General features: G+C 48.9%; 1 protein-coding gene across 2 annotated transcripts; it reads right to left on the bottom strand.

Moving 5' to 3' along the window:
- Positions 1-262: 262 nt before the first annotated feature.
- Positions 263-25,950, bottom strand: pkmb (pyruvate kinase M1/2b). Of its 2 annotated transcripts, none has more exons than XM_029650371.2 (11): positions 25,853-25,950; positions 23,516-23,690; positions 22,898-22,989; positions 19,291-19,422; positions 17,353-17,539; positions 15,429-15,699; positions 14,977-15,127; positions 13,067-13,219; positions 10,769-10,935; positions 1,615-1,796; positions 263-1,373 (listed from the first exon to the last, which is right to left on the bottom strand). In XM_029650371.2, the coding sequence occupies exons 2-11, from the start codon at positions 23,664-23,666 to the stop codon at positions 1,267-1,269; spliced, it is 1,593 nt and encodes a 530-aa protein (XP_029506231.2). In that variant the 5' UTR covers positions 23,667-23,690; positions 25,853-25,950; the 3' UTR covers positions 263-1,266. The 2 variants fall into 2 exon arrangements, with proteins under 2 accessions (XP_029506231.2, XP_029506232.2); XM_029650372.2 differs by having other exon boundaries at positions 25,857-25,936.

The following is a 25,950-nucleotide window of genomic DNA, read 5'->3' as shown; positions in this document are numbered from 1 at the left end:
CATCATTACCGTAAATAGCACCAGACAATGGGTTCTAAAAAGTGACTTCATAATGCTTCAGAACTCGCATCATTACTTTTCATTGCCAATCTTTAGTGTCGCAAATAAAAGGATAAATGTTGGGTGGTTTCGACGCTGGCATAAGAAATGTTATTATATTACATGTTAATGAACCACACAGTCGCCACGCCAACATCTGAGGTCAATAAAAGTATACTTAATAAACTTAATAGAGGGGTGGAAACAACAACAACAGAGAGAATCAGGTGTTCATCTTTTTAATGGAAACCCAGTCATGCCCAGATCCCCCATAACCCTCAGCAACAACATGATGTTACCGTTGCCTTCAACATGTCAGTGGAGTCTTACCTGTCTACCAGGTGAGGAGAAGACCCACATAGAGCAGGATCCTCGTTATATTCATAATCCACGTCAACGTACTGGACCACAAAGCCACTGACAACGAGTGACTCTGACATGCAGATGTGTGATTATGGTACAATGTACATATAGAAGGAAAAAAACCATATACTTCATATTGTTCACTGTGAAAAGTCAGTCAGGATAGGTGTGTGTTTTCAGTAGGGTGGGTAACCTGTTGAAGGATGACTTGGACACAGTAGGTGAAACACCTATGTAATAGTAACATAGGAATTAAAGGAGTGTTGGAAAGTGACTGTCTGTGTATGAATGGCACCACCCAAACGTCCTTTGAAGAAGAGGACTGGTGTTGCAGTTCGGTTCCTTAGGTTACCTAGGTTGTCTTGGTTACAAAGGTGGAGTCTAGAGAATCGTAGCGGACAAATACATGTCTTCCGGTGGGGGGGGAGGAGTTATAGGAACAGGAGATGGGTAAAGGGGGGAGGAGTTATAGGAACAGGAGATGGGTAAAGGGGGAGGAGTTATAGGAACAGGAGATGGGTAAAGGGGGGAGGGGTTATAGGAACAGGAGATGGGTAAAGGGGGAGGAGTTATAGGAACAGGAGATGGGTAAAGGGGGGAGGAGTTATAGGAACAGGAGATGGGTAAAGGGGGGAGGAGTTATAGGAACAGGAGATGGGTAAAGGGGGAGGAGTTATAGGAACAGGAGATGGGTAAAGGGGGAGGAGTTATAGGAACAGGAGATGGGTAAAGGGGGGAGGGGTTATAGGAACAGGAGATGGGTAAAGGGGGAGGAGTTATAGGAATAGGAGATGGGTAAAGGGGGAGGAGTTATAGGAATAGGACATGGGTAAGGGGGGAGGAGTAATGTCCTTTGGAGTTTGTTCAAGGAACAAGCACAACACGCATGGTGTTGGTGTAACCAGGGCCTGGACGCCATCCGGTCACGACAATGATGACATCTCCAGACTTGAAGAAGTGACGGTGTTTGCCTGGAGGGAAGAGGGGAGACACGGGGGTGTTAATTTCTGGTCTTTTGGTGGGGCTCCAGAGCCACCAAGGTTCTTTCCAACCATAGAAAAAGAGCCATATTTGATAATCATACGGTCACAGAGAGAGAAATCTTCCAATCTTATACTTCAATTTTGGTCTTTCTGTATGAAATGTGCTCTACAAATAAAAGTTCAGTATTACGTCTTACACATTGGAATTTAACGCGATGTCATTACTCACCCATCTCCAAGGCGAAGTTGACGCGGAGGTCGACATCCTCTGCCCAGACATCGTTGGCAGGCTTGGTGTACAGCACTGGGTAGATACCGCGGTACAGATGGGCCTGGCGGGCGGTCTGGCCGCAGCGGGTCACAGCGATGATGGGGGCACGGGGCCTGTACCTGGACAGCAGATGGGCGGACCTACAACCAGACACAGGAAGGAACAGCAGGTTAGGGTGTGGAACCAGACACAGGAAGGAACAGCAGGTTAGGGTGTGGAACCAGACACAGGAAGGAACAGCAGGTTAGGGTGTGGAACCAGACACAGGAAGGAACAGCAGGTTAGGGTGTGGAACCAGACACAGGAAGGAACAGCAGGTTAGGGTGTGGAACCAGACACAGGAAGGAACAGCAGGTTAGGGTGTGGAACCAGACACAGGAAGGAACAGCAGGTTAGGGTGTGGAACCAGACACAGGAAGGAACAGCAGGTTAGGGTGTGGAATGAAAACATCTATTGCTATGTGAAACTGTCACGCCCTGACCATAGAGAGCTGTTTATTCTCTATGTTGGTTGGGGCGTGACAGTGACTAGGGTGGGTCATCTAGGTGATTAATGGTTTATGTTGGCCTGGTATGGTTCCCAATCAGAGACAGCTGTTTATCATTGTCTCTGATTGGGGATCATATTTAGGTAGCCATATTCCCCATTGTGATTTGTGGGATCTTGTCTACAGATAGTTGCCTGTGTGCACACCAGTAGCTTCACGTTTCGTTTGTGCTTTATTGTTTTGTTTGGTGAGTTTCGATTTATTAAAATATCTGGAACTCTACGCACGCTGTGCCTTGGTCCAATCATTATGACGATCGTGACAAAAACTGCTTCATGATAAACTTAAAACCGTAATTATTATGTAGCACATTAGAGGAAGACACTCTGTAGATTATAATAATTATACTATATCTAATGTGACAATTATACTACATCTAATGTGACAATTATACTACATCTAATGTGACAATTATACTACATCTAATGTGACAATTATACTACATCTAATGTGACAATTATACTACATCTAATGTGACAATTATACTATATCTAATGTGACAATTATACTACATCTAATGTGACAATTATACTACATCTAATGTGACAATTATACTATATCTAATGTGACAATTATACTATATCTAATGTGACAATTATACTATATCTAATGTAACAACTATACTATATATAATGTAACATTGTACCAATCCATGATCCAAACAGCAGAACTGTAGGTTGACAGTATTCTATCAAAATGTTGTCACATTTAGTACACAGCTGACTACTGTACGTACCAGAGGAGGCTGGTGGGAACCGCTATAGGAGGACAGGTTCATTAAAATGGCTGGGATGGAATAAAATGGAACACACATCAGCCATTACAATGAACCCATCCTCCTATAGATCCCACCACCAGCCTCCTCTGGCCAATACTGTATAGTGGCACAGGTTGACTCTGATTGGAGTAGGAAAGCAGTGGGGGAGAGGAATGGAGAAGGAGGGGAGAGGAGAGGAGTGGAGAGGAGTGGAGAAGGAGGGGAGTGGAGAGGAGTGGAGAAGGAGGGGAGTGGAGAGGAGTGGAGAAGGAGGGGAGAGGAGAGGAGTGGAGAAGGAGGGGAGTGGAGAGGAGTGGAGAGGAGTGGAGAGGGGTGGAGAAGGAGGGGAGAGGAGAGGAGTGGAGAGGAGTGGAGAAGGAGGGGAGAGGAGAGGAGTGGAGAAGGAGGGGAGTGGAGAGGAGTGGAGAGGAGTGGAGAAGGAGGGGAGTGGAGAGGGAGGGGAGAGGAGTGGAGAGGAGTGGAGAGGAGTGGAGACGGAGTGGAGAGGAGTGGAGAAGGAGGGGAGTGGAGAGGAGTGGAGAAGGAGGGGAGAGGAGTGGAGAGGAGAGGAGTGGAGAAGGAGGGGAGAGGAGTGGAGAAGGAGGGGAGAGGAGAGGAGTGGAGAGAGGAGTGGAGAAGGAGGGGAGAGGAGAGGAGTGGAGAGGAGTGGAGAGGAGAGGAGAAGGAGGGGAGAGGAGAGGGAGTGGAGAGGAGAGGAGAAGGAGGGAGAGGAGAGGAGTGGAGAGGAGTGGAGAAGGAGGGGAGTGGAGAGGAGTGGAGAAGGAGGGGAGAGGAGAGGAGTGGAGAGGAGAGGAGAAGGAGGGGAGAGGAGAGGAGAGGAGAAGGAGGGGAGAGGAGTGGAGAAGGAGGGGAGAGGAGTGGAGAGGAGTGGAGAAGGAGGGGAGAGGAGAGGAGTGAAGAAGAGAGAGAGGGGAGAGGAGTGGAGAGGGAGTGGAGAAGGAGGGGAGAAGGAGGGGAGTGGAGAGGAGTGGAGAGGAGGAGAAGGAGGGGAGTGGAGAAGGAGGGGAGAGGAGAGGAGTGGAGAAGGAGGGGAGAGGAGAGGAGGGAGAGGAGTGGAGAGGAGAGGAGAAGGGGGAGTGGAGAGGAGTGGGGAAGGAGGGGAGAGGAGAGGAGTGGAGAAGGAGGGGAGTGGAGAGGAGTGGAGGAGAAGGAGGGGAGTGGAGAGGAGTGGAGAGGAGAGGAGTGGAGAAGGAGGGGAGTGGAGAGGAGAAGGAGGGGAGTGGAGAAGGAGGGAGTGGAGAAGGAGGGGAGTGGAGAAGGAGAGGGAGAGGAGTGGAGAAGGAGGGGAGAGTAGTGGAGAGGAGGAGAAGGAGGGGAGTGGAGAGGTGGAGAAGGAGGGGAGTGGAGAGGAGTGGAGAAGGAGAGGGAGAGGAGTGGAGAAGGAGGGGAGAGGAGGAGAGGAGGAGTGGAGAAGGAGGGGAGAAGGAGGGGAGAAGGAGAGGGAGAGGAGGGAGAAGGAGGGGAGAGGAGAGGAGGGAGAGGAGTGGAGAAGGAGGGGAGAGGAGGGAGAGGAGAGGAGAAGGAGAAGGGAGTGGAGAGGAGTGGAGAGGAGTGGAGAAGGAGGGGAGAGGAGAGGAGTGGAGAGGAGTGGAGAAGGAGGGGAGTGGAGAAGGAGGGGAGAGGAGTGGAGAAGGAGTGGAGAGGAGGGAGAAGGAGGGAAGAGGAGAGGAGTGGAGAAGGAGGGAGTGGAGAGGAGTGGAGAAGGAGGGGAGTGGAGAAGGAGGGGAGTGGAGAGGAGGGAGAAGGAGGGGAGAGGAGAGGAGGAGAAGGAGGGGAGTGGAGAGGAGTGGAGAAGGAGGGGAGTGGAGAAGGAGGGGAGTGGAGGAGGAGGAGAGAGGAGAAGAGAAGGAGAGGGGAGGGGAGAGGAGTGGAGAAGGAGGGGAGTGGAGAGGAGTGGAGAAGGAGGGGAGTGGAGAGGAGTGGAGAAGGAGGGGAGGGAGAGGAGAGGAGAGGAGTGGAGAAGGAGGGGAGTGGAGAGGATAGAGGAGTGGAGAAGGAGAGGGGAGAGGAGTGGAGAGGAGTGGAGAAGGAGGGAGTGGAGAGGAGTGGAGAAGGAGGGGAGTGGAGAGGAGTGGAGAAGGAGAGGAGAGGAGTGAGTGGAGAGGAGTGGAGAGGAGTGGAGGGGAGTGGAGAGGAGTGGAGAAGGAGGGGAGTGGAGAGGAGTGGAGAAGGAGAGGGGAGAGGAGTGGAGAAGGAGGGGAGAGGAGAGGAGTGGAGAAGGAGGGGAGAGGAGAGGAGTGGAGAAGGAGGGGAGAGGAGTGGAGCGGAGAGGAGAAGGAGGGGAGAGGGTGGAGAAGGAGGGGAGGAGGAGGGGAGAGGAGTGGAGAAGGAGGGAGCGGAGTGGAGAGGAGAAGGAGGGGAGAGGAGTGGAGAAGGAGGGGAGCGGAGGGAGAGGAGTGGAGAAGGAGGGGAGAGGAGGGAGAAGAGGAGAAGAGTGGAGAAGGAGGGGAGAGGAGTGGAGAAGGTGGGGAGAGGAGTGGAGAAGGAGGGGAGAAGGAGTGGAGAAGGAGGGGAGTGGAGAGGAGTGGAGAAGGAGGGGAGAGGAGAGGGAGAGGAGTGGAGAAGGAGGGGAGAGGAGTGGAGAGGAGGGGAGAGGAGAAGGAGTGAGAAGGAGTGGAGAAGGAGGGGAGAAGGAGTGGAGAAGGAGGGGAGAAGGGGAGTGGAGAGGAGTGGAGAAGGAGGGAGTGGAGAGGAGGGAGAGGAGTGGAGAAGGAGAGGGAGAGGAGTGGAGAAGGAGGGGAGAGGAAAGGAGTGGAGAAGGAGGGGAGAGGAAAGGAGTGGAGAAGGAGGGGAGAAGGAGGGGAGAGGAGTGGAGAAGGAGGGGAGAGGAGTGGAGAGGAGGGAGGGAGTGGAGAGGAGGGAGTGGAGAAGGAGGGGAGGGAGAGGAGTGGAGAAGGAGGGGAGAGGAGAGAGTGGAGAAGGAGAGGGAGAGGAGTGGAGAAGGAGGGGAGAGGAGGGAGAGGAGGGAGTGGAGATGGAGGGGAGTGGAGAGGAGAGGAGTGGAGAGGAGAGAAGAGGAGAAGGAGGGGAGAGGAGTGGAGAGGAGTGGAGAAGGAGGGGAGAGGAGAGGAGTGGAGAAGGAGAGGGGAGAGGAGTGGAGAAGGAGGGGAGAGGAGTGGGAGAGGAGGGAGATGGAGATGGAGGGGAGTGGAGAGGAGAGAGGAGTGGAGAAGGAGGAGAGGAGTGGAGAGGAGTGGAGAGGAGTGGAGAAGGAGGGGAGTGGAGAGGAGGGGAGAGGAGTGGAGAAGGAGGGGAGTGGAGAGGAGTGGAGAAGGAGGGGAGTGGAGTGGAGAAGGAGGGGAGTGGAGAGGAGTGGAGAAGGAGGGGAGGGAGAGGAGTGGAGAAGGAGGGGAGTGGAGAGGAGAAGGAGAGGGAGAGAGTGGAGAAGGAGGGGAGAGGAGAGGAGTGGAGAAGGAGGGGAGTGGAGAGGAGTGGAGAAGGAGGGGAGTGGAGAGGAGTGGAGAAGGAGGGGAGAGGAGAGGAGTGGAGAAGGAGGGGAGTGGAGAGGAGGGAGAGAAGGAGGGGAGTGGAGAGGAGAGGAGTGGAGAAGGAGGGGAGAGGAGTGGAGAGGGTGGAGTGGAGAGGAGAGGAGAAGGAGGGGAGTGGAGAGGAGTGGAGAAGGAGAGGGAGGGGAGGGAGAGGAGGAGAAGGAGGGGAGTGGAGAGGAGTGGAGAAGGAGAGGAGTGGAGAGGAGAGGAGTGGAGAGGAGTGGAGAATGAGGGGAGTGGAGAGGAGTGGAGAAGGAGGAGAGGGGAGAGGAGTGGAGAAGGAGGGGAGAGGAGAGGAGTGGAGAAGGAGGGGAGAAGGAGGGGAGAGGAGTGGAGCGGAGTGGAGAGGAGAAGGAGGGGAGAGGAGTGGAGAAGGAGGAGGAGGAGGGGAGAGGAGAGGAGTGGAGAAGGAGGGGAGAAGGAGGGGAGCGGAGAGGAGAAGGAGGGGAGAGGAGTGGAGAAGGAGGGGAGCGGAGGGAGAGGAGTGGAGAAGGAGTGGAGAGGAGTGGAGAAGAGGAGAAGAGTGGAGAAGGAGGGGAGAGGAGTGGAGAAGGTGGGGAGAGGAGTGGAGAAGGAGGGGAGAGGGAGGGGAGAGGAGTGGAGAGGAGAGGAGAAGGAGGGGAGAGGAGTGGAGAAGGAGGGGAGAGTGGAGAGGAGAGGAGGGAGAGGAGGAGAAGGAGAAGGAGTGAGAAGGAGTGGAGAAGGAGGGAGAAGGAGGGAGAAGGAGTGGAGAAGGAGTGGAGAAGGAGTGGAGAAGGAGGGGAGAGGAGAAGGAGGGGAGGGGAGAGGAGAAGGAGTGAGAAGGAGTGGAGAAGGAGTGGAGAAGGAGGGGAGAAGGAGTGGAGAAGGAGTGGAGAAGGAGTGGAGAAGGAGGGGAGAAGGAGGGGAGAGGAGTGGAGAGGAGTGAGGGACAGGAGAGGAGTGTAGTGGAGAGAGGGACAGGAGAGGAGTGGAGTGAGGGACAGGAGAGGAGAGGAGTGAGGGACAGGAGAGGAGTGGAGTGAGGGACAGGAGAGGAGTGGAGTGAGGGACAGGAGAGGAGTGGAGTGGAGAGAGGGACAGGAGAGGAGTGGAGTGGAGAGAGGGACAGGAGTGGAGTGGAGTGGAGAGAGGGACAGGAGTGGAGTGGAGTGGAGTGAGGGACAGGAGAGGAGTGGGAGTGGAGAGAGGGACAGGAGAGGAGTGGAGAGAGGGACAGGAGAGGAGTGGAGAGAGGGACAGGAGAGGAGTGGAGAGAGGGACAGGAGAGGAGTGGAGAGAGGGACAGGAGAGGAGTGGAGTGGAGAGAGGGACAGGAGAGGAGTGGAGTGGAGAGAGGGACAGGAGAGGAGAGGAGTGGAGAGAGGGACAGGAGAGGAGAGGAGAGAGGGACAGGAGAGGAGTGGAGAGAGGGACAGGAGAGGAGTGGAGTGGAGTGAGGGACAGGAGAGGAGAGGAGTGGAGAGAGGGACAGGAGAGGAGTTGGAGAGAGGGACAGGAGAGGAGTGGAGTGAGGGACGGGAGAGGAGTGGAGTGGAGTGAGGGACAGGAGAGGAGAGGAGTGGAGAGAGGGACAGGAGAGGAGTGGAGAGAGGGACAGGAGAGGAGTGGAGTGAGGGACAGGAGAGGAGTGGAGTGGAGAGAGGGACAGGAGAGGAGTGGAGAGAGGGACAGGAGAGGAGTGGAGAGAGGGACAGGAGAGGAGAGAGGAGAGGAGTGAAGAGGACAGTACTGGAGAGTTATATTTAACTCCCTAAATGTCAGGGTTCAGGACTGTAAAGGTTGGGAACAAGTCATGGGTCTCTGCTATAGGGCTGAGGTCAGAGGGAAGCATGGCAGAAATCTGGTGCCACACTAAGGAGAAGGTACTCTTAAGGAGTCTACCGTTACACCTTAAAGTCCAACGACCTTCTTTTCTGAGGTAAACTGGCTCTGCCAACCAGAACAGACAAATACTCCACCTAAACGTGAATCGTTTCTCAATTGCGATACGGTTCTAGAAACATAAATCCCTTTACTTTCATATCACATCAAAATAATAATTTAACAAATGCTAAATATACACTTGCTGTTCACAGTTTTTTAACCAGCTTCATAAGTTGCGGACGACAGTATTTTTCAGTGACAACACGTTTCTGGCGACCTCCTTCCGTTACACACGGGTTCTCGAGGAACATGCTAGAAATATGTGTTGTCCGTCTGGATCCCTATGAAGGTGTGTAGTGATTGAACCTTCTGCCTTCTTGCTGATATGAAAGATACGTTCTTTATGTTTCCCAGGCAGTGCGTGTTCACGTTTAGAGCGAGGGGCTCTTAAGTCCCCCCAGGAAGAAGACACCTTCATCAATAGGCACTAAAGGTGGTTAGCATCTATGAATTGGGTTTAAGTGACACAAAGGACTACACAGACTGGGCCTCTGCTACAGGGCTGGGGTGAGAGAGGGCATGATGGGAGAGTTCTGGGTCTCCGCTACAGGGCTGGGGTGAGAGAGGGCATGATGGGAGAGTTCTGGGTCTCCGCTACAGGGCTGGGGTGAGAGAGGGCATGATGGGAGAGTTCTGGGTCTCCGCTACAGGGCTGGGGTGAGAGAGGGCATGATGGGAGAGTTCTGGGTCTCCGCTACAGGGCTGGGGTGAGAGAGGGCATGATGGGAGAGTTCTGGGTCTCCGCTACAGGGCTGGGGTGAGAGAGGGCATGATGGGAGAGTTCTGGGTCTCCGCTACAGGGCTGGGGTGAGAGAGGGCATGATGGGAGAGTTCTGGGTCTCCGCTACAGGGCTGGGTTGAGAGAGGGCATGATGGGAGAGTTCTGGGTCTCCGCTACAGGGCTGGGGTGAGAGAGGGCATGAAGGGAGAGTTCTGGGTCTCCGCTACAGGGCTGGGGTGAGAGAGGGCATGAAGGGAGAGTTCTGGGTCTCCGCTACAGGGCTGGGGTGAGAGAGGGCATGATGGGAGAGTTCTGGGTCTCCGCTACAGGGCTGGGGTGAGAGAGGGCATGAAGGGAGAGTTCTGGGTCTCCGCTACAGGGCTGGGGTGAGAGAGGGCATGATGGGAGAGTTCTGGGTCTCCGCTACAGGGCTGGGTTGAGAGAGGGCATGATGGGAAAGTTCTGGGTCTCCGCTACAGGGCTGGGGTGAGAGGGCGGCATGATGGGAGAGTTCTGGGTCTCCGCTACAGGGCTGGGGTGAGAGAGGGCATGAAGGGAGAGTTCTGGATCTCCGCTACAGGGCTGGGTTGAGAGAGGGCATGATGGGAAAGTTCTGGGTCTCCGCTACAGGGCTGGGGTGAGAGGGCGGCATGATGGGAGATTTTTGGGTCTCCGCTACAGAGCTGGGGTGAGAGAGGGCATGATGGGAAAGTTCTGGGTCTCTGCTGCAGGGTTGGGGTGAGAGAGGGCATGATGGGAAAGTTCTGGGTCTCTGCTACAGGGTTGGGAGAGTTCTGGGTCTCTGCTACAGGACTGAGGTGAGAGGGAAGGATGATGGGAGAGTTCTGGGTCTCTGCTACAGGGTTGGGAGAGTTCTGGGTCTCTGCTACAGGGCTGGGAGAGTTCTGGGTCTCTGCTACAGGGCTGGGAGAGTTCTGGGTCTCTGCTACAGGACTGAGGTGAGAGGGAAGGATGATGGGAGAGTTCTGGGTCTCTGCTACAGGGTTGGGAGAGTTCTGAGTCTCTGCTACAGGGCTGGGAGAGTTCTGGGTCTCTGCTACAGGGCTGGGAGAGTTCTGGGTCTCTGCTACAGGGCTGGGAGAGTTCTGGGTCTCTGCTACAGGGCTGGGAGAGTTCTGGGTCTCTGCTACAGGGCTGGGAGAGTTCTGGGTCTCTGCTACAGGACTGAGGTGAGAGGGAAGGATGATGGGAGAGTTCTGGGTCTCTGCTACAGGGTTGGGAGAGTTCTGGGTCTCTGCTACAGGGCTGGGAGAGTTCTGGGTCTCTGCTACAGGGCTGGGAGAGTTCTGCGTCTCTGCTACAGGGCTGGGAGAGTTCTGGGTCTCTGCTACAGGGCTGAGGTGAGAGGGAAGGATGATGGGAGAGTTATGGTTAAGGACGTGGTTCTTGTGAACAGAAACTGAACAGAAAATGAGTACAGAACATCTTCCCTCACCTGCGTTCTCAGATTAAATCAACTAAAATCTCCAGCACCTGTGGTGAATGCGTAACCAGACTAGCACGGCTCGGCTCGGCTCGGTTCAGCTCAGTAGTGTGAACAGGGAATTTGACTGGGCTCAGAGAAGGTGTCAATAACATCATGTACATGTCTGTCCCTCAGAAGCAGGTTGGAGAAGTACAAAGGTTTGCTGTGTGACTCTCTGGTTCGTACCTGCCAGTCTTGGTGAGCACGATGATGGCACTGGCACAGCACTTGAAGGAAGCCTCGACGGCGCCAATGGCAACGGACTCAGTGGGGTCACGGGTCAGATGGGAGGTACGACGGATTTCCTCAAACATCTGCCTGTGGTACATGGCGGCCTCTGCCTCACGAGCAATCTGGGAGGGAGAGAGAGAGACACAGAGACAGAGACACAGAGAGACAGACACAGAGAGAGAGAGAGACAGACAGAGAAACAGACACAGAGAGACAGAGAAACAGACACAGAGAGACAGAGAAACAGACACAGAGACCGAGACAGAGACAGAGAGACAGGTGTCAGATTCCTGCTATTCAACTACAGTAATGAACAGAAAGCATGCAATGAAGGTCGGTACAGATTTAGACCAGAATGACTCATTGTTCGTGGCTCTGCCTTTTCCTAAGCTAGTTGGTTTGGTACACCGCTAATGTAAAGTCCAGGGAATGAAAAACTTCAAGATTCAGACAGCAACAGTCGTACAGATTCAGACAGCAACAGCCGTACAGATTCAGACAGCAACAGTCGTACAGCAACAGTCAGACAGCAACAGTCAGACAGATTCAGACAGCAACAGTCGTACAGCAACAGTCAGACAGCAACAGTCAGACAGCAACAGCCGTACAGATTCAGACAGCAACAGTCGTACAGCAACAGTCAGACAGCAACAGTCAGACAGCAACAGCCGTACAGATTCAGACAGCAACAGTCGTACAGCAACAGTCAGACAGCAACAGTCAGACAGCAACAGTCAGACAGATTCAGACAGCAACAGTCGTACAGATTCAGACAGCAACAGTCGTACAGATTCAGACAGCAACATTCAAAAGCTAGATTCATTCTAGTTTCTCTGAAGGGGCAAGGGGAACATAAGAGAGGCAGTCTCCTCTAGTCCACTAGTAAATATAGAATCACTGTGGTCTGCATACCTGAGGTGTTGTGATGCTGATCCTCAGACACATGCTGAATGAGCAATCTGACGACCCCAACGTCCCCATCCAATGCAACATGATGCAGAAAACAGATGCAGTGATCGAGAACAGAGGGGTGGAGAGGAGAGAGAGAACAGAGGGGTGGAGAGGAGAGAGAGAACAGAGGGATGGAGAGGAGAGAGAGAACAGAGGGATGGAGAGGAGAGAGAGAACAGAGGGATGGAGAGGAGAGAGAGAACAGAGGGATGGAGAGGAGAGAGAGAACAGAGGGATGGAGAGGAGAGAGAGAACAGAGGGATGGAGAGGAGAGAGAGAACAGAGGGATGGAGAGGAGAGAGAGAACAGAGGGATGGTGGAGAAGTAGTAACCCACAGAGCCAGTAGCATGGTGAGTGTGTAGAAGCCGTTAGTACATAGATCACAAACCAAAAACACACAGAAATACATTACTGTTATATTACAGCTACTTTTTGTTAATTCCCCTGAGGCAGCCCAGCAAACACAACCAACACCACAACGTTGTCTCAACGTTGACCCTATGTTGCGGTGTGCTGGGACGATTCTGTCTACAACCAGGTGTCCAGCCACATGGGAGTAAAGTACATGACAGGCCTGACGGAAACAGAACATTTTCTAAAATGTCTACAAAACTAAACACGCTATAGCCAAGGGCGGGATGTTTTATTTGTGTCTGTAAAATCAATTATGCACAAATATTGATATATATTACGACTTGTCGGGAAAGCAGTTTATTAGGGCTACAGATTAAATAAACTTCACAGGTTTGGTGAAAGTCCACGGTGATGAGCTGGACGACGTGGACGACGCCATCACAGCCTTTACATCTGAAACAAGTCAAATGTTGATGGAAGCACAGCTCTGGTGGGAATATGTTTTTTTTACATGCAGATTTGAGTCGTATTCGCCCAATTGGATGGAAACCTGATCACATTGACCACTCATGAACTTTGAATCAGTGGCTCGCGGGGCTGCTACAGGAAATATTGTGGATGTTGTGCTTGTGTTGGGAGGAGCCAAAGCAAGACCTATAGGGGGGGCAGCTCTGCTCTGTCTCTCACCTTGTGCTGGGAGGAGCCAAGTCAAGACCTATAGGGGGGCAGCTCTGCTCTCAGTCTCTCACCTTGTGTTGGGAGGAGCCAAAGCAAGACCTATAGGGGGGGGCAGCTCTGCTCTGTCTCTCACCTTGTGTTGGGAGGAGCCAAGGCAAGACCTATAGAGGGGGCCGCTCTGCTCTCAGTCTCTCACCTTGTGTTGGGAGGAGCCAAAGCAAGACCTATAGGGGGGGGGGGGGGGGGGCGCTCTGCTCTCAGTCTCTCACCTTGTGCTGTGTGCGGACAGCCTCTAGTGGGTAGTCTCCCTTGGCGGTCTCACCACTCAGCATGATGCAGTCGTTACCGTCCAGAACGGCGTTGGCGACATCGGAACCCTCAGCACGAGTAGGGCGGGGCTTCTTGATCATGCTCTCCAGCATCTGGACCAATCAGGAGAGGGAGGAGAGAGCATTAGGCACCAATCAACGACAGGATAGATTATTTACATCGATTCATTGATAGAGACTGCCCTTATTAGGCATAAATCTCTGCCCTTTCCTCTAAGGTTTCGTCAAAGCAGAGCTCCTCTTAAACCTCAAAAACTCCAGACTAGGAACCCTGCTGTTATCTGCCATTGAATTCTGTGTATTTGAGTCTTAACAGGTTATCAGACCCTGTTTTGGGTGTGCTTTGGGTGTGCTTTGGGTGTGCTTTGGGTGTGCTTTGGGTGTGCTTTGGGTGTGCTCTGGGTGTGCTCTGGGTGTGCTTTGGGTGTGCTCTGGGTGTGCTCTGGGTGTGCTCTGGGTGTGCTTTGGGTGTGCTTTGGGTGTGCTTTGGGTGTGCTTTGGGTGACAGGGCTGGAAATGAAGCATGTATGAGGGGGTCTAATCAGTTAATTTGTCACGTGTGCCGAATATAACAGAACACAGTGACATGCTAATGTATGAGGAGGTCTAGTCATGTATGAGGAGGTCTAGTCATGTATGAGGAGGTCTAGTCATGTATGAGGAGGTCTAGTCATGTATGAGGAGGTCTAGTCATGTATGAGGAGGTCTAGTCATGTATGAGGAGGTCTAGTCATGTATGAGGAGGTCTAGTCATGTATGAGGGGGTCTAGTAGGCATTATGAGGAGGTCTAGTCATGTATGAGGGGGTCTAGTAGTCATGTATAAGAAGGTCTAGTAGGCATTATGAGGAGGTCTAGTCATGTATGATGGGGTCTAGTAGGCATTATGAGGTCTAGTCATGTATAAGGGGGTCTAGTCATGTATAAGGGGGTCTAGTCATGTATGAGGGGGTCTAGTAGTCATGTATAAGAAGGTCTGGTAGTCATTATGAGGAGGTCTAGTCATGTATAAGGAAGTCTAGTAGTCATTATGAGGAGGTCTAGTCATCTATAAGGAGGTCTAGTCATGTATAAGAAGGTCTGGTAGTCATTATGAGGAGGTCTAGTCATGTATAAGGAAGTCTAGTCATGTATAAGGGGGTCTAGTCATGTATAAGGGGGTCTAGTAGTCATGTATAAGAAGGTCTGGTAGTCATGTATGAGGAGGTCTAGTCATTATGAGGGGGTCTAGTCATGTATAAGGGGGTCTAGTCATGTATAAGGGGGTCTAGTCATGTATGAGGGGGTCTAGTAGTCATGTATAAGAAGGTCTGGTAGTCATTATGAGGAGGTCTAGTCATGTATAAGAAGGTCTGGTAGTCATTATGAGGAGGTCTAGTCATGTATAAGGGGGTCTAGTCATGTATAAGGGGGTCTAGTAGTCATGTATAAGAAGGTCTAGTAGGCATTATGAGGAGGTCTAGTAGGCATTATGAGGAGGTCTAGTCTGCGGGCAACGTGTCGGACCTGTGTGGCGCAGGTGATGGGCTAGTAGGCATTATGAGGAGGTCTAGTAGGCATTATGAGGAGGTCTAGTAGGCATTATGAGGAGGTCTAGTCATCTATAAGGAGGTCTAGTCATTATGAGGGGGTCTAGTCATCTATAAGGAGGTCTAGTTATCTATGAGGAGGTCTAGTCTGCGGGCAACGTGTCGGACCTGTGTGGCGCAGGTGATGGGCTAGTCATCTATAAGGAGGTCTAGTAGGCATTATGAGGAGGTCTAGTAGGCATTATGAGGAGGTCTAGTAGGCATTATGAGGAGGTCTAGTAGGCATTATGAGGAGGTCTAGTCTGCGGGCAACGTGTCGGACCTGTGTGGCGCAGGTGATGGGCTTGCCGATCCTGTTGCAGCGTCCGGTCATCATCTTCTGGGCGATGAACACCTTCTCTGTGGGGATCTCAATACCCAGGTCGCCGCGGGCAACCATGATGCCATCGCTAGCCTCCAGGATCTCATCGAATCTACACAGAGACAGACAGATAGTTAATTACAAGTCAGTATTATCCGGCATTGGGTATCTATATTTCCAAGAGGCTGATGCTCAAGACAGTAGGATCCTTCAAGTGGAGATCGTTTGCTTTTTTTTTTAGCTTTTGAAAGTACTGAAAATGTACTTAATACATTTTACTACAATGCTATCGTGTAGTCAGTGAGGCCTCTCTTAATATCACACACACCCTACACACACACACACCCTACACACACACACCCTACACACACACACACACACCCTACACACACACACCCTACACACACACACACCTGCGGACGCCCTCGTGGTTCTCCAGTTTGGAGATGATCTTGATGTGTTTTCCCTTCTCTCCCAGCACCTTCCTGACAGCGTGTACATCAGCTGCCTTACGGATAAAGGAGGCGAAGACCATGTCCACTCCCTGTTCCACACCGAACTGCAGATCCTGGATGTCCTTCTCAGAGACAGCGGGCAGGTCCACAGCAGCACCGGGCAAGTTCACACCCTTCTTAGAGCCCAGAGTTCCACCATTTTCAATCTCACAGTCCAGGAAGTCAGCGCCTAGGGGGGACAATCATGTGTGTTAATCACAATGCCACAGCCAGAACAACGGTCCAGTAACATGTTACAACAGGTGTCATCGGAGCGGCAGGGTAGCCTAGTGGTTAGAGTGTAGAGGCGGCAGGGTAGCCTAGTGGTTAGAGTGTAGAGGCGGCAGGGTAGCCTAGTGGTTAGAGTGTAGAGGCGGCAGGGTAGCCTAGTGGTTAGAGTGGAGGGGCGGCAGGGTAGCCTAGTGGTTAGAGTGTAGAGGTGGCAGGGTAGCCTAGTGGTTAGAGTGTAGAGGCGGCAGGGTAGCCTAGTGGTTAGAGCGTTGGACTAGTAACCGAAAGGTTGCAAGTTGGTTAGGGGAGGAAATGGATTGTGGGTACAAGGTACAAATCTGTTGTTCTGCCCCTGAACAGGCAGTTAACCCACTGTTATCGGTCATTGAAAATAAGAATTTGTTCTTAACTGACTTGCCTAGTAAAATAAAGGTAAAATAAAAAATAAAAATTCCTATACGTGTTCATTAATGAAATACCCTCAGTCTATTTTATAAGAATTTGTAAGATTCTTATTTGCATTAAATTAGACAGAGACCACAGTCTTCAAAATTAGATAATAGTATTTATTCTCGGAGCGCGCTCCCATGAAACCACGAACAACAGTTTATGTACAAAATATGACGTCATAGGTTATAAAATGCCCTTCCTCCTATCGACCAGGACAAAACAGGTTCAAAAGTTTATTCCAACCCCCTCGCTCGCTCCCCTCGCTCGCTCCCTCCCCTCGCTCCCTCCCCTCGCTCGCTCCCTCCCCTCCCCTCGCTCCCTCCCCTCCGCTCGCTCGCTCGCTCCCCTCCCTCCCTCCCTCGCTCGCCTCCCTCCCTCGCTCCCCTCCCCTGCCTCCTCGCCGCCCCTCCCTCCCTCCTCGCTCGCTCCTCCTCCCTACCTCCTCGCTCGCCTCCCTCCTCCCCTCGCCTCCCTCGCTCGCTCGCCTCCCTCCTCGCTCCCTCGCTCCCCTCCCTCCCTCGTTCCCCTCGCTCCCTCACTCCCCTCCCTCCCTCGCTCCCGCACTCCCCTCGCTCGCTCCCTCGCTCCCCTCGCTCCCTCCGCTCCCTCGCTCGCTCCCTCCCTCGCTCCCTCCCTCCCTCCCTCCCCTCGCTCCCTCCCCTCGCTCGCTCACTCCAGACACACACTTGTCTAGATTCACTTCTGGAATCTTCACCTTCATCCATCACTATTTAGAAGACAGTTCCAGATAATGGAAAACCCAGGAAAACACTCGCTGCCTTATCTAAACATCCCAGAGCTAAATTGAGTCGGTTCAACCATAGGTTAACGATCCTTTCTGCTTACTTAAAAACCCACAATCCATTTCCTCCCCAACCTAGTTGGAATGGTGTTTATTATGTTTAATTACCCCCTGTTTCATGCTCCACAATCCCTTCCTTATGAATTAACATTATTAATCAGATATAATAAAACAGAGTAGAGTTTAATTAGTTATAGTTCTATTTCAAATAAAGATATTGTTTAGTCATTATTCATAAAATTCCTACCAGGCAAAGTAGAAGGACTTAACTTTGGTTAAGCGTGTAGCTACTTCCTGTCACTTGTCAGGTTGCGAGAGTGTTATTCTGTTGCTACAGTAGGATGTTGCTAGGATACTCACCGACTTCCTTGACCTTCAGGGACATGAGGCCGTCGTCGATGTAGACGTGAGCTCCGACTTTCAGGATCTTGGTGATGTTCTTGTAGTCCAACCACAGGTGCTTCTCGTCACAGTTGTTCATGTACTTGTCGTCCAAGGTCAGCTTGATGTGACCTCCCTTCTTCAGCTCGACCTCAGCTTCGCCACTCTGTACACGGGAAGAATCATATGATTACACAACTATTACTATAGTATTATGTACTGTCTATGTCTATGGGGAAGGCCAGGGATTATAGTATCATGTACTGTATATCTGTACGGAGAAGGACAGGGATTATAGTATCATGTACTGTATATCTGTACGGAGAAGGGCAGGGATTATAGTATTATGTACTGTATATGTCTAGAGAAGGACAGGGATTATAGTATTATGTACTGTATATGTCTAGAGAAGGCCAGGGATTATAGTATTATGTACTGTATATCTGTACGGAGAAGGCCAGGGATTATAGTATCATGTACTGTATATGTCTAGAGAAGGACAGGGATTATAGTATCATGTACTGTATATGTCTAGAGAAGGCCAGGGATTATAGTATTATGTACTGTATATCTGTACGGAGAAGGCCAGGGATTATAGTATCATGTACTGTATATGTCTAGAGAAGGACAGGGATTATAGTATCATGTACTGTATATCTGTACAGAGAAGGCCAGGGATTATAGTATTATGTACTGTATATCTGTACGGAGAAGGCCAGGGATTATAGTATCATGTGCTGTATATGTCTAGAGAAGGACAGGGATTATAGTATCATGTACTGTATATGTCTAGAGAAGGCCAGGGATTATAGTATTATGTACTGTATATCTGTACGGAGAAGGCCAGGGATTATAGTATCATGTACTGTATATGTCTAGAGAAGGACAGGGATTATAGTATCATGTACTGTATATGTCTAGAGAAGGCCAGGGATTATAGTATTATGTACTGTATATCTGTACGGAGAAGGCCAGGGATTATAGTATCATGTACTGTATATGTCTAGAGAAGGACAGGGATTATAGTATCATGTACTGTATATCTGTACAGAGAAGGCCAGGGATTATAGTATCATGTACTGTATATCTGTACGGAGAAGGACAGGGATTATAGTATTATGTACTGTATATGTCTAGAGAAGGACAGGGATTATAGTATCATGTACTGTATATGTCTAGAGAAGGACAGGGATTATAGTATCATGTACTGTATATCTGTACAGAGAAGGCCAGGGATTATAGTATCATGTACTGTATATCTGTACGGAGAAGGCCAGGGATTATAGTATCATGTACTGTATATCTGTACGGAGAAGGACAGGGATTATAGTATTATGTACTGTCTATGTCTATGGGGAAGGACAGGGATTATAGTATCATGTACTGTATATGTCTAGAGAAGGACAGGGATTATAGTATCATGTACTGTATATCTGTACGGAGAAGGGCAGGGATTATAGTATCATGTACTGTATATCTGTACGGACAAGGACAGGGATTATAGTATTATGTACTGTCTATGTCTATGGGGAAGGACAGGGATTATAGTATCATGTACTGTATATCTGTACGGAGAAGGGCAGGGATTATAGTATTATGTACTGTATATGTCTATCGGGAAGGACCTGGCTCATGATCAATACATACATTCTGATGCCAGTAGTGTTCTACAGGAGTTGATGTATATCAGCTTTAGGATATCATTGCTTGTTGTTGCATTTCTTGCTCCTAGCTTGGACCAAATCAAAAGGTAGGCCTACACGATAGGGGTTAGGTCATTTGGTACTACAGTCAAGAAACGTAGCTGCTTGTCTCTGTTTTCATTTGTCTGTAAAGTGTATTTGTGATGATACACTTGGAACTGAAGTTGGATTTTTCATAAAGATTTACACTAGTTCATGGTGAATGACTACTCACGCCCTTGATGAGTCCAGTCCTGATTTCGGGTCCCTTGGTGTCCAGAGCGATGGCCACTGGTCTGTACTCGATGGTGCCGGAACCGAAGCTCTCGGTGGCTTCACGGACATTCTTGATGGTCTCAGCATGATACTGAATAGAACAGAAGATACATTTTTGTCTTCCCATCGACACAGAAATGTATCTGTTTTTTAAAATTCCCACCCCTTTAAACACCACACCGATGAGAGTCTGGAAAATACTCTTTTATTTATTTATTTATTTATTTAACCTTTATTTAACTAGGCAAATCAGTTAAGAACAAATTCTTATTTACAATGACGGCCTACCCAGGGCCAAACCCGGACAACGCTGTGCCAATTGTGTGCCGCCCTATGAGACTACCAATCACGGCCGGATGTGATACAGCCTGGATAGTATCACTTAGAGACATCAGAGGTTTTAGCATGCCATGACACTGCATATACTATGGAAAACAAATTCTATGGGTCTGAGCGTAGAGACCTGAGGAACGCCAAATGATGATTTGCCAACTAGCCAGACCAATCGTAGTGCTCAGATAGGTAAGTGTGTTGAGATTTTAAATACATACTTTACTTTTAAAGTAAATACATACATACTTTTAAATAAATACTTTAAATTAAGTTTGATTTGATTTACTGTAGGGAAAGTCAAATCATTCAGAGACGTGTGACCATTTTCAGGCAGACCATATATAGACAGGTGTGTGCCTTTCCAAATCATGTCCAATCAGTTGAATTTAACACAGGTGGACTACAATCAAGTTGTAGAAACATCTCAAGGATGATCAATGTAAACTAAATTTCGAGTCTCATAGCAAACGGTCTTAATACTTATGTAAATAAGGTATATCTTATTTTTATACATTTTTTTGCAAAAATGTCTAAAAACCTCATTTTACTTAGTAAATTATAGGGGTATTGTGTGTAGATTGATGAGGATATATATTTTTTTGCAAAAATGTCTAAAAACCTCATTTTACTTAGTAAATTATAGGGGTATTGTGTGTAGATTGATGAGGATATATATTTTTTATTTAATCCATTTTAGAACAAGGCTGTAACGTAACCAAATGCGGACAAATCAAGGGGTCTGAATACTTTCCCAAGGCACTGTACATCCATTAAATGCTCACTGCCTCCTGGTATATCAGTGTTGAAAGCCCAACGACATTCACTCAACAGTACTAAGTAGAAGCTGGCAAAGTGCAATTTAATATGCCACATAGCATAGCCACGTAGCATAGCCACGTAGCATAGCCACGTAGCATAACCACGTAGCATATAACCATGTAGATTCGCCAAGTAGGAAAACCAAGTAGTGTTAGCCAAGTAGATTAGCCATGTAGAATGTAAACATGTAGCATATAACCAAGTATGTTAGCCAAGTAGCATAGCCACATAGAATATAACTAAGTAGTGTTAGCTAGCTTCTGGTTCTGCCTATAGGAGAGAGACAGACTCAGAGACTCAATGACACTCACTTAACAGTGCTCTATAGTAGACAGACATAGGACAATTAGCCATGTTGAAATGTAATGATTTAAAAAAATGTTTTATCTTTGGGGTATTTTAGAATAGCAAAGTCTTAGCTATTTTAGCGTAGCCACGTAGCATAGCCATTTTAGCGTAGCCAAGTAGCTTAGCGTTAGCGTAGCCAAGTAGCTTAGCGTTAGCTCCTGGTCCATCTAAACACGTTCTGCGAGAACCTGAGACGTGGCTATTTACATCTACTCCGACCATCTACTCCGACCAGGTCGAGTTTCCTTTTGCCCTTCTGATAATGTCTCTGACCTCAACACATGACAGATGCCATGTAAAACAAACATAAGTTCAGAAGATCCGAAGATGTCTGTCAGAAGTTCCTGCCAATGGGAGTTGCTCTGTCTATCTTAGTTCTCATGCACCAGTAGCATTCCCAAACAGACGCTAAAAATGGTGCCACCACACTTGCCCTGTGACATGGCTGTAGGCTCCTACGGCGTCAGATTGCTAACCCTTGACATACCATCACGTTTTATCTCTAGCCCTAGAACTAGCTCACCTGATTCAACGAGTCAACCAATCAGCAGGCCGAGTACTTGTTCGATGGAATTGCGTGCATTATTTCTGGCCTGAGGCAAAATGTCCAGTCATGGAAGTAATCGCGGAATGGACTGGGAGATCCTGACCTAATTATAACTTTGATACACATGTACACGAAACGTCATCTAGTGCCGATACATAGATACAGTACTGAACTTCAGAGTAGAACGTCTTCTTCGGACAAGCAATTAACAGTACTGATGACCTTTGAAAAGGGGCAACGAATTCAAATATCAAACGTATCGCTTCGATATCTAATACTGCTGTATGGTTTAGGGGGTGCACTCCCGACCCTGCCAGGGTGAAACAGGTCAAAAACACATGACTTTTAAAGGGGAGAGGTCAGTAGTGTGAACCCCAGAACCCTGACTGCCATCTGGCAGCAGTAGAAGACAGACTGGAGGAGGAGGAGGTTGGAGGAGGAGGGGGAAGAGGAAGAGGGGGAAGAGGAGGAGGGGGAAGAGGAGGAGGGGGAAGAGGAGGGGGAGGAGGTTGGAGGAGGGGGAAGAGGAAGAGGAGGTTGGAGGAGGAGCCACTAAAGTGCACGTAAGAGCGTTCAGATCAGCTTACAGACTGACATTTGAATGGTACAGTGATAATGTCACAATGAGGATGGCTGGTACTGCAGACTCACTAAAGGTTATAGGATGAGGGTGGCTGGTACTGCAGACTCACTAAAGGTTATAGGATGAGGGTGGCTGGTACTGCAGACTCACTAAAGGTTATAGGATGAGGGTGGATGGTACTGCAAACTCACTAAAGGTTATAGGATGAGGATGGCTGGTACTGCAAACTCACTAAAGGTTATAGGATGAGGATGGCTTGTACTGCAAACTCGCTAAAGGTCATAGTATGAGGATGGCTTGTACTGCAAACTCACTAAAGGTCATAGTATGAGGATGGCTGGTACTGCAGACTCACTAAAGGTCATAGGTCATAGTAAGCCAACATCCAAACTGGTCTTTATATTCGGCTGAGTGAATGTCATCATATTGCTTTCACCTATCCTTTCAGACTAACATGAGTTGCCAGGGAGTAAGGGCTATGGGGTCCGTTTGGAATTCAGCACTAGTCTAAATCCTAGAACAGCTGTGGTGGCGTCAGTACTAGTGTCCTTTCCCTTCAGTACTAGTGTCCTTTCCCTTCAGTACTAGTGTCCTTTCCCTTCAGTACTAGTGTCCTGTCTCTTCAGTACTAGTGTCCTGTCTCTTCAGTACTAGTGTCCTGTCTCTTCAGTACTAGTGTCCTGTCTCTTCAGTACTAGTGTCCTGTCTCTTCAGTACTAGTGTCCTGTCTCTTCAGTACTAGTGTCCTGTCTCTTCAGTACTAGTGTCCTGTCTCTTCAGTACTAGTGTCCTGTCTCTTCAGTACTAGTGTCCTTTCCCTTCAGTACTAGTGTCCTTTCCCTTCAGTACTAGTGTCCTTTCCCTTCAGTACTAGTGTCCTGTATCTTCAGTACTAGTGTCCTGTCTCTTCAGTACTAGTGTAGTCCTACTACTGACCTCATGAGTTCCGTGAGAGAAGTTCATTCTTGCAATGTTCATCCCAGATTTGATCATCTCCTTGGCCATGGACACTGATCGGGAGGCGGGTCCTGCATGTGGACAAGAAGACAAGCAAAGCTTATAGAGGAATAATGTTAAGGTTTTGGAGGCATATACCCCTACTGTGAAGATTTTGGAGGGATATATCCCTACTGTGAAGGTTTTGGAGGGATATATCCCTACTGTGAAGTATTTTGGAGGGATATACTCCTACTGTGAAGTATTTTGGAGGGATATACCCCTACTGTGAAGTATTTTGGAGGGATATACCCCTACTGTGAAGTATTTTGGAGGGATATACCCCTACTGTGAAGTATTTTGGAGGGATATACCCCTACTGTGAAAGTTCTGTGGCCTTCTGTAGGCACACCTCACACAAAATACATGTGTATACAGGATGTTGGGTAGAGTATTGTAGTGAGGGTGTTCAGTGGTGAGGGAGTGAGAAGCCATGAGGGGTGAGGTAAGGTTGGGCAGTGAGGTGAGGAAGTAGTGAATAGTGAAGGGAGTGAGGGCGGTGTGAGTAATGAGGAAGGGTGTTGTTGACTAATGAGGAGGGGTGTTGCTGAGCTGTACCGATGGTGCAGATGATTCCGGTGTTGCGAGCCACGGCTGGCTCGGAGTCGATGTCCAGAAGACACATGTGCTCCAGGAAAGTGTCGGCCATGGCAGCGTGGAGCTGCTGCGTCTGGATGAAGGCAGAGCCCATATCCTTTCCTTTAGACATGATTGGATCGGTATCTGAGAAATCCTAGAGAGAGAGAGAGAGAGAGCGAGAATAGAGGTGTTGAGGAGATCTTTTGACACTGGGTTAATGTTCTACAACCACCTCTGACATATTGAACCAAGCCTCTCTAGATACTCCTGAAAGTTAGAGGTTGGAGAGGTCTTGATATCATTTTTCATGCCAAGTCTATTTATAGTGTGTGTGTGTGTGTGTGTGTGTGTGTGTGTGTGTGTGTGTGTGTGTGTGTGTGTGTGTGTGTGTGTGTGTGTGTGTGTGTGTCACTTGGCTTACACAGCTGCTCTGAGTCTATCCCACTGAATCAGGCTTTGACACTAGATCTTTGCACTGCCATGCTACCTACCAACAGACATAGCATATTAATGCTAGAGACATACTGTAGCAATGGAACATGGACTAGCTGAAGTTTTCGGGTTCACTTTATACTGTGAAAGAGAATGAAAACCTGGAACATTTCAGATTATTCATAATAAATTATCATCAATTTACCTCAACTCCGCTTGAGTTACTGATTAATTGATTGTGAATATTGTAATAGAGGTTTTATTACAACGTTAGAGGTGCACCAACTCAACTGACAGTGGCTCTGGAAGTTCAGCCTGAAGGGGATAGGGACTCAGTTGGCCAGCTGGCCACACACACTGTAGCAGCACCACCAAACTAGGACCGCAACAATGAGAGCATGTGTGACTGCGTGACTGCACACACACACACACATGCGGACAGGCACACCCAGATAACGCCCCCACATTCCAGTCACCCATAATGACCAGGGGCATAGGCTCTTGAAGAGGAACTGGCCAGTGGCCACTTTTTGTAGGAGGTGGTTCTCACAGTTTGGTGGGAAACTTGAGTTGTCAAAAAAGGATTTTGCAAATATCACATATTAATTCAACGTTGGGGGATATTATTTTCAACCTCAAAATTATTAATTAACTAGTCAGAGCAACATTATACACATAGGTTGGCATAAATATCTTAAGAGAACCTGACATGTACCGTGACACAACCCATCTATCATAGAGAACCTGACATGTACCGTGACACAATCCCATCTATCATAGAGAACCTGACATGTACCGTGACACAATCCCATCTATCACAGAGAACCTGACATGTACCGTGACACAATCCCATCTATCATAGAGAACCTGACATGTACCGTGACACAATCCCATCTATCATAGAGAACCTGACATGTATCGTGACACCAGTCCAGCTATCAACTGCTAAAGTGCTACTCCTTTTTCCTCGTAGATAAAAACCGTAGCAGACTGTCGCCTATAAGAAGAGCTACATTATCTGCGTAACACAGTCACTGGCGTGAGCAGACTTTCAGTGACACATCGATTCATTCACAAGTTTGGAGAGAAAAAAACAACAACATCCAAGTGGGTTCCATTCTATAGGATTTTATTTTTTACTCTACGAGGATATTGAATTATAGAGCTATGATTTCAGGAGCTCAATAGTGGTTTAGTAATGCACACCGAGTGGTCGGGCTATGTCACCTACAGCTCTAGTGAAACTGAACAGTGGTTTATTAGCACACCGTATCAAAAGATAAGCGTCTGAATACAATGTCATTAAAATAGTAAAATTGTTCCTGGCTCTTTGACTTACAGGAAGTATAGATTAATTAATGTATTTGTTGTTGCTATAGTAGAGGAGGAACATTGAGGATGACAGGATGGTGTCAGTGCATGTCAAATAAAAATGTATTATTTAATTTGAGTCATTTAGCAGACACTCTTATCCAGAGCGACTTACAATTAAGTCAATTAATTATGTCAAAAACCAAATTGTTTTGCTTAATGTAGCTCAGTTTCAGTCATGTAGGTATCCCAATGCATGAAACAAACCCTATTATTTCACTGTAAAAATTTGGATCACAGGTATAAGTAGTTGTCATTACTTTTAATTGTGCACAAATAGGCTATTCAGACTGAAATATACAACTAAATACCCCATATCACACCATAACAATTTGATTCAAAACGTAATGGAAGTAAAGTAACAATCAATAGTTATAAGTCTATTACAACTTTTATATAACCAAAACTGATAGAACAATGTAATTAACTATGTCAAATATTATTTAGCAATAATTGTCCATCTTATGATAAATGTAAAGTTGACCATTTCCAGATGAGGACGCAGTGACTCACCTACCGGGTGAACGTTGCAGGGACCAATGCGCCCCCCAGCCGAGCTCTGGCGAAAGATAACCCCCCCAACTGACCGGGACTACTTCCCCAGCCGAACA

Source organism: Oncorhynchus nerka, linkage group LG9a (assembly GCF_034236695.1).
Source record: "Oncorhynchus nerka isolate Pitt River linkage group LG9a, Oner_Uvic_2.0, whole genome shotgun sequence".
NCBI classification, from domain to species: Eukaryota; Metazoa; Chordata; class Actinopteri; order Salmoniformes; family Salmonidae; genus Oncorhynchus; species Oncorhynchus nerka.
Note: the sequence above shows the minus strand (reverse complement) of the source record. Positions and strands in the feature narration are given on the sequence as shown.

Bases quoted from the DNA above. Each gene is read 5' to 3' on its own strand.
- pkmb (XM_029650371.2), bottom strand. From the start codon at position 23,666: ATGTCTAAAGGAAAGGATATGGGCTCTGCCTTCATCCAGACGCAGCAG. The intron at 22,990-23,515 runs GTACAGCTCAGC...GTCCACATGCAG, and splicing joins CGGAATCATCTGCACCATCG to GACCCGCCTCCCGATCAGTG. The intron at 1,374-1,614 runs GTGAGTAATGAC...TCTTCCCTCCAG, and splicing joins CAACTTCGCCTTGGAGATGG to GCAAACACCGTCACTTCTTC.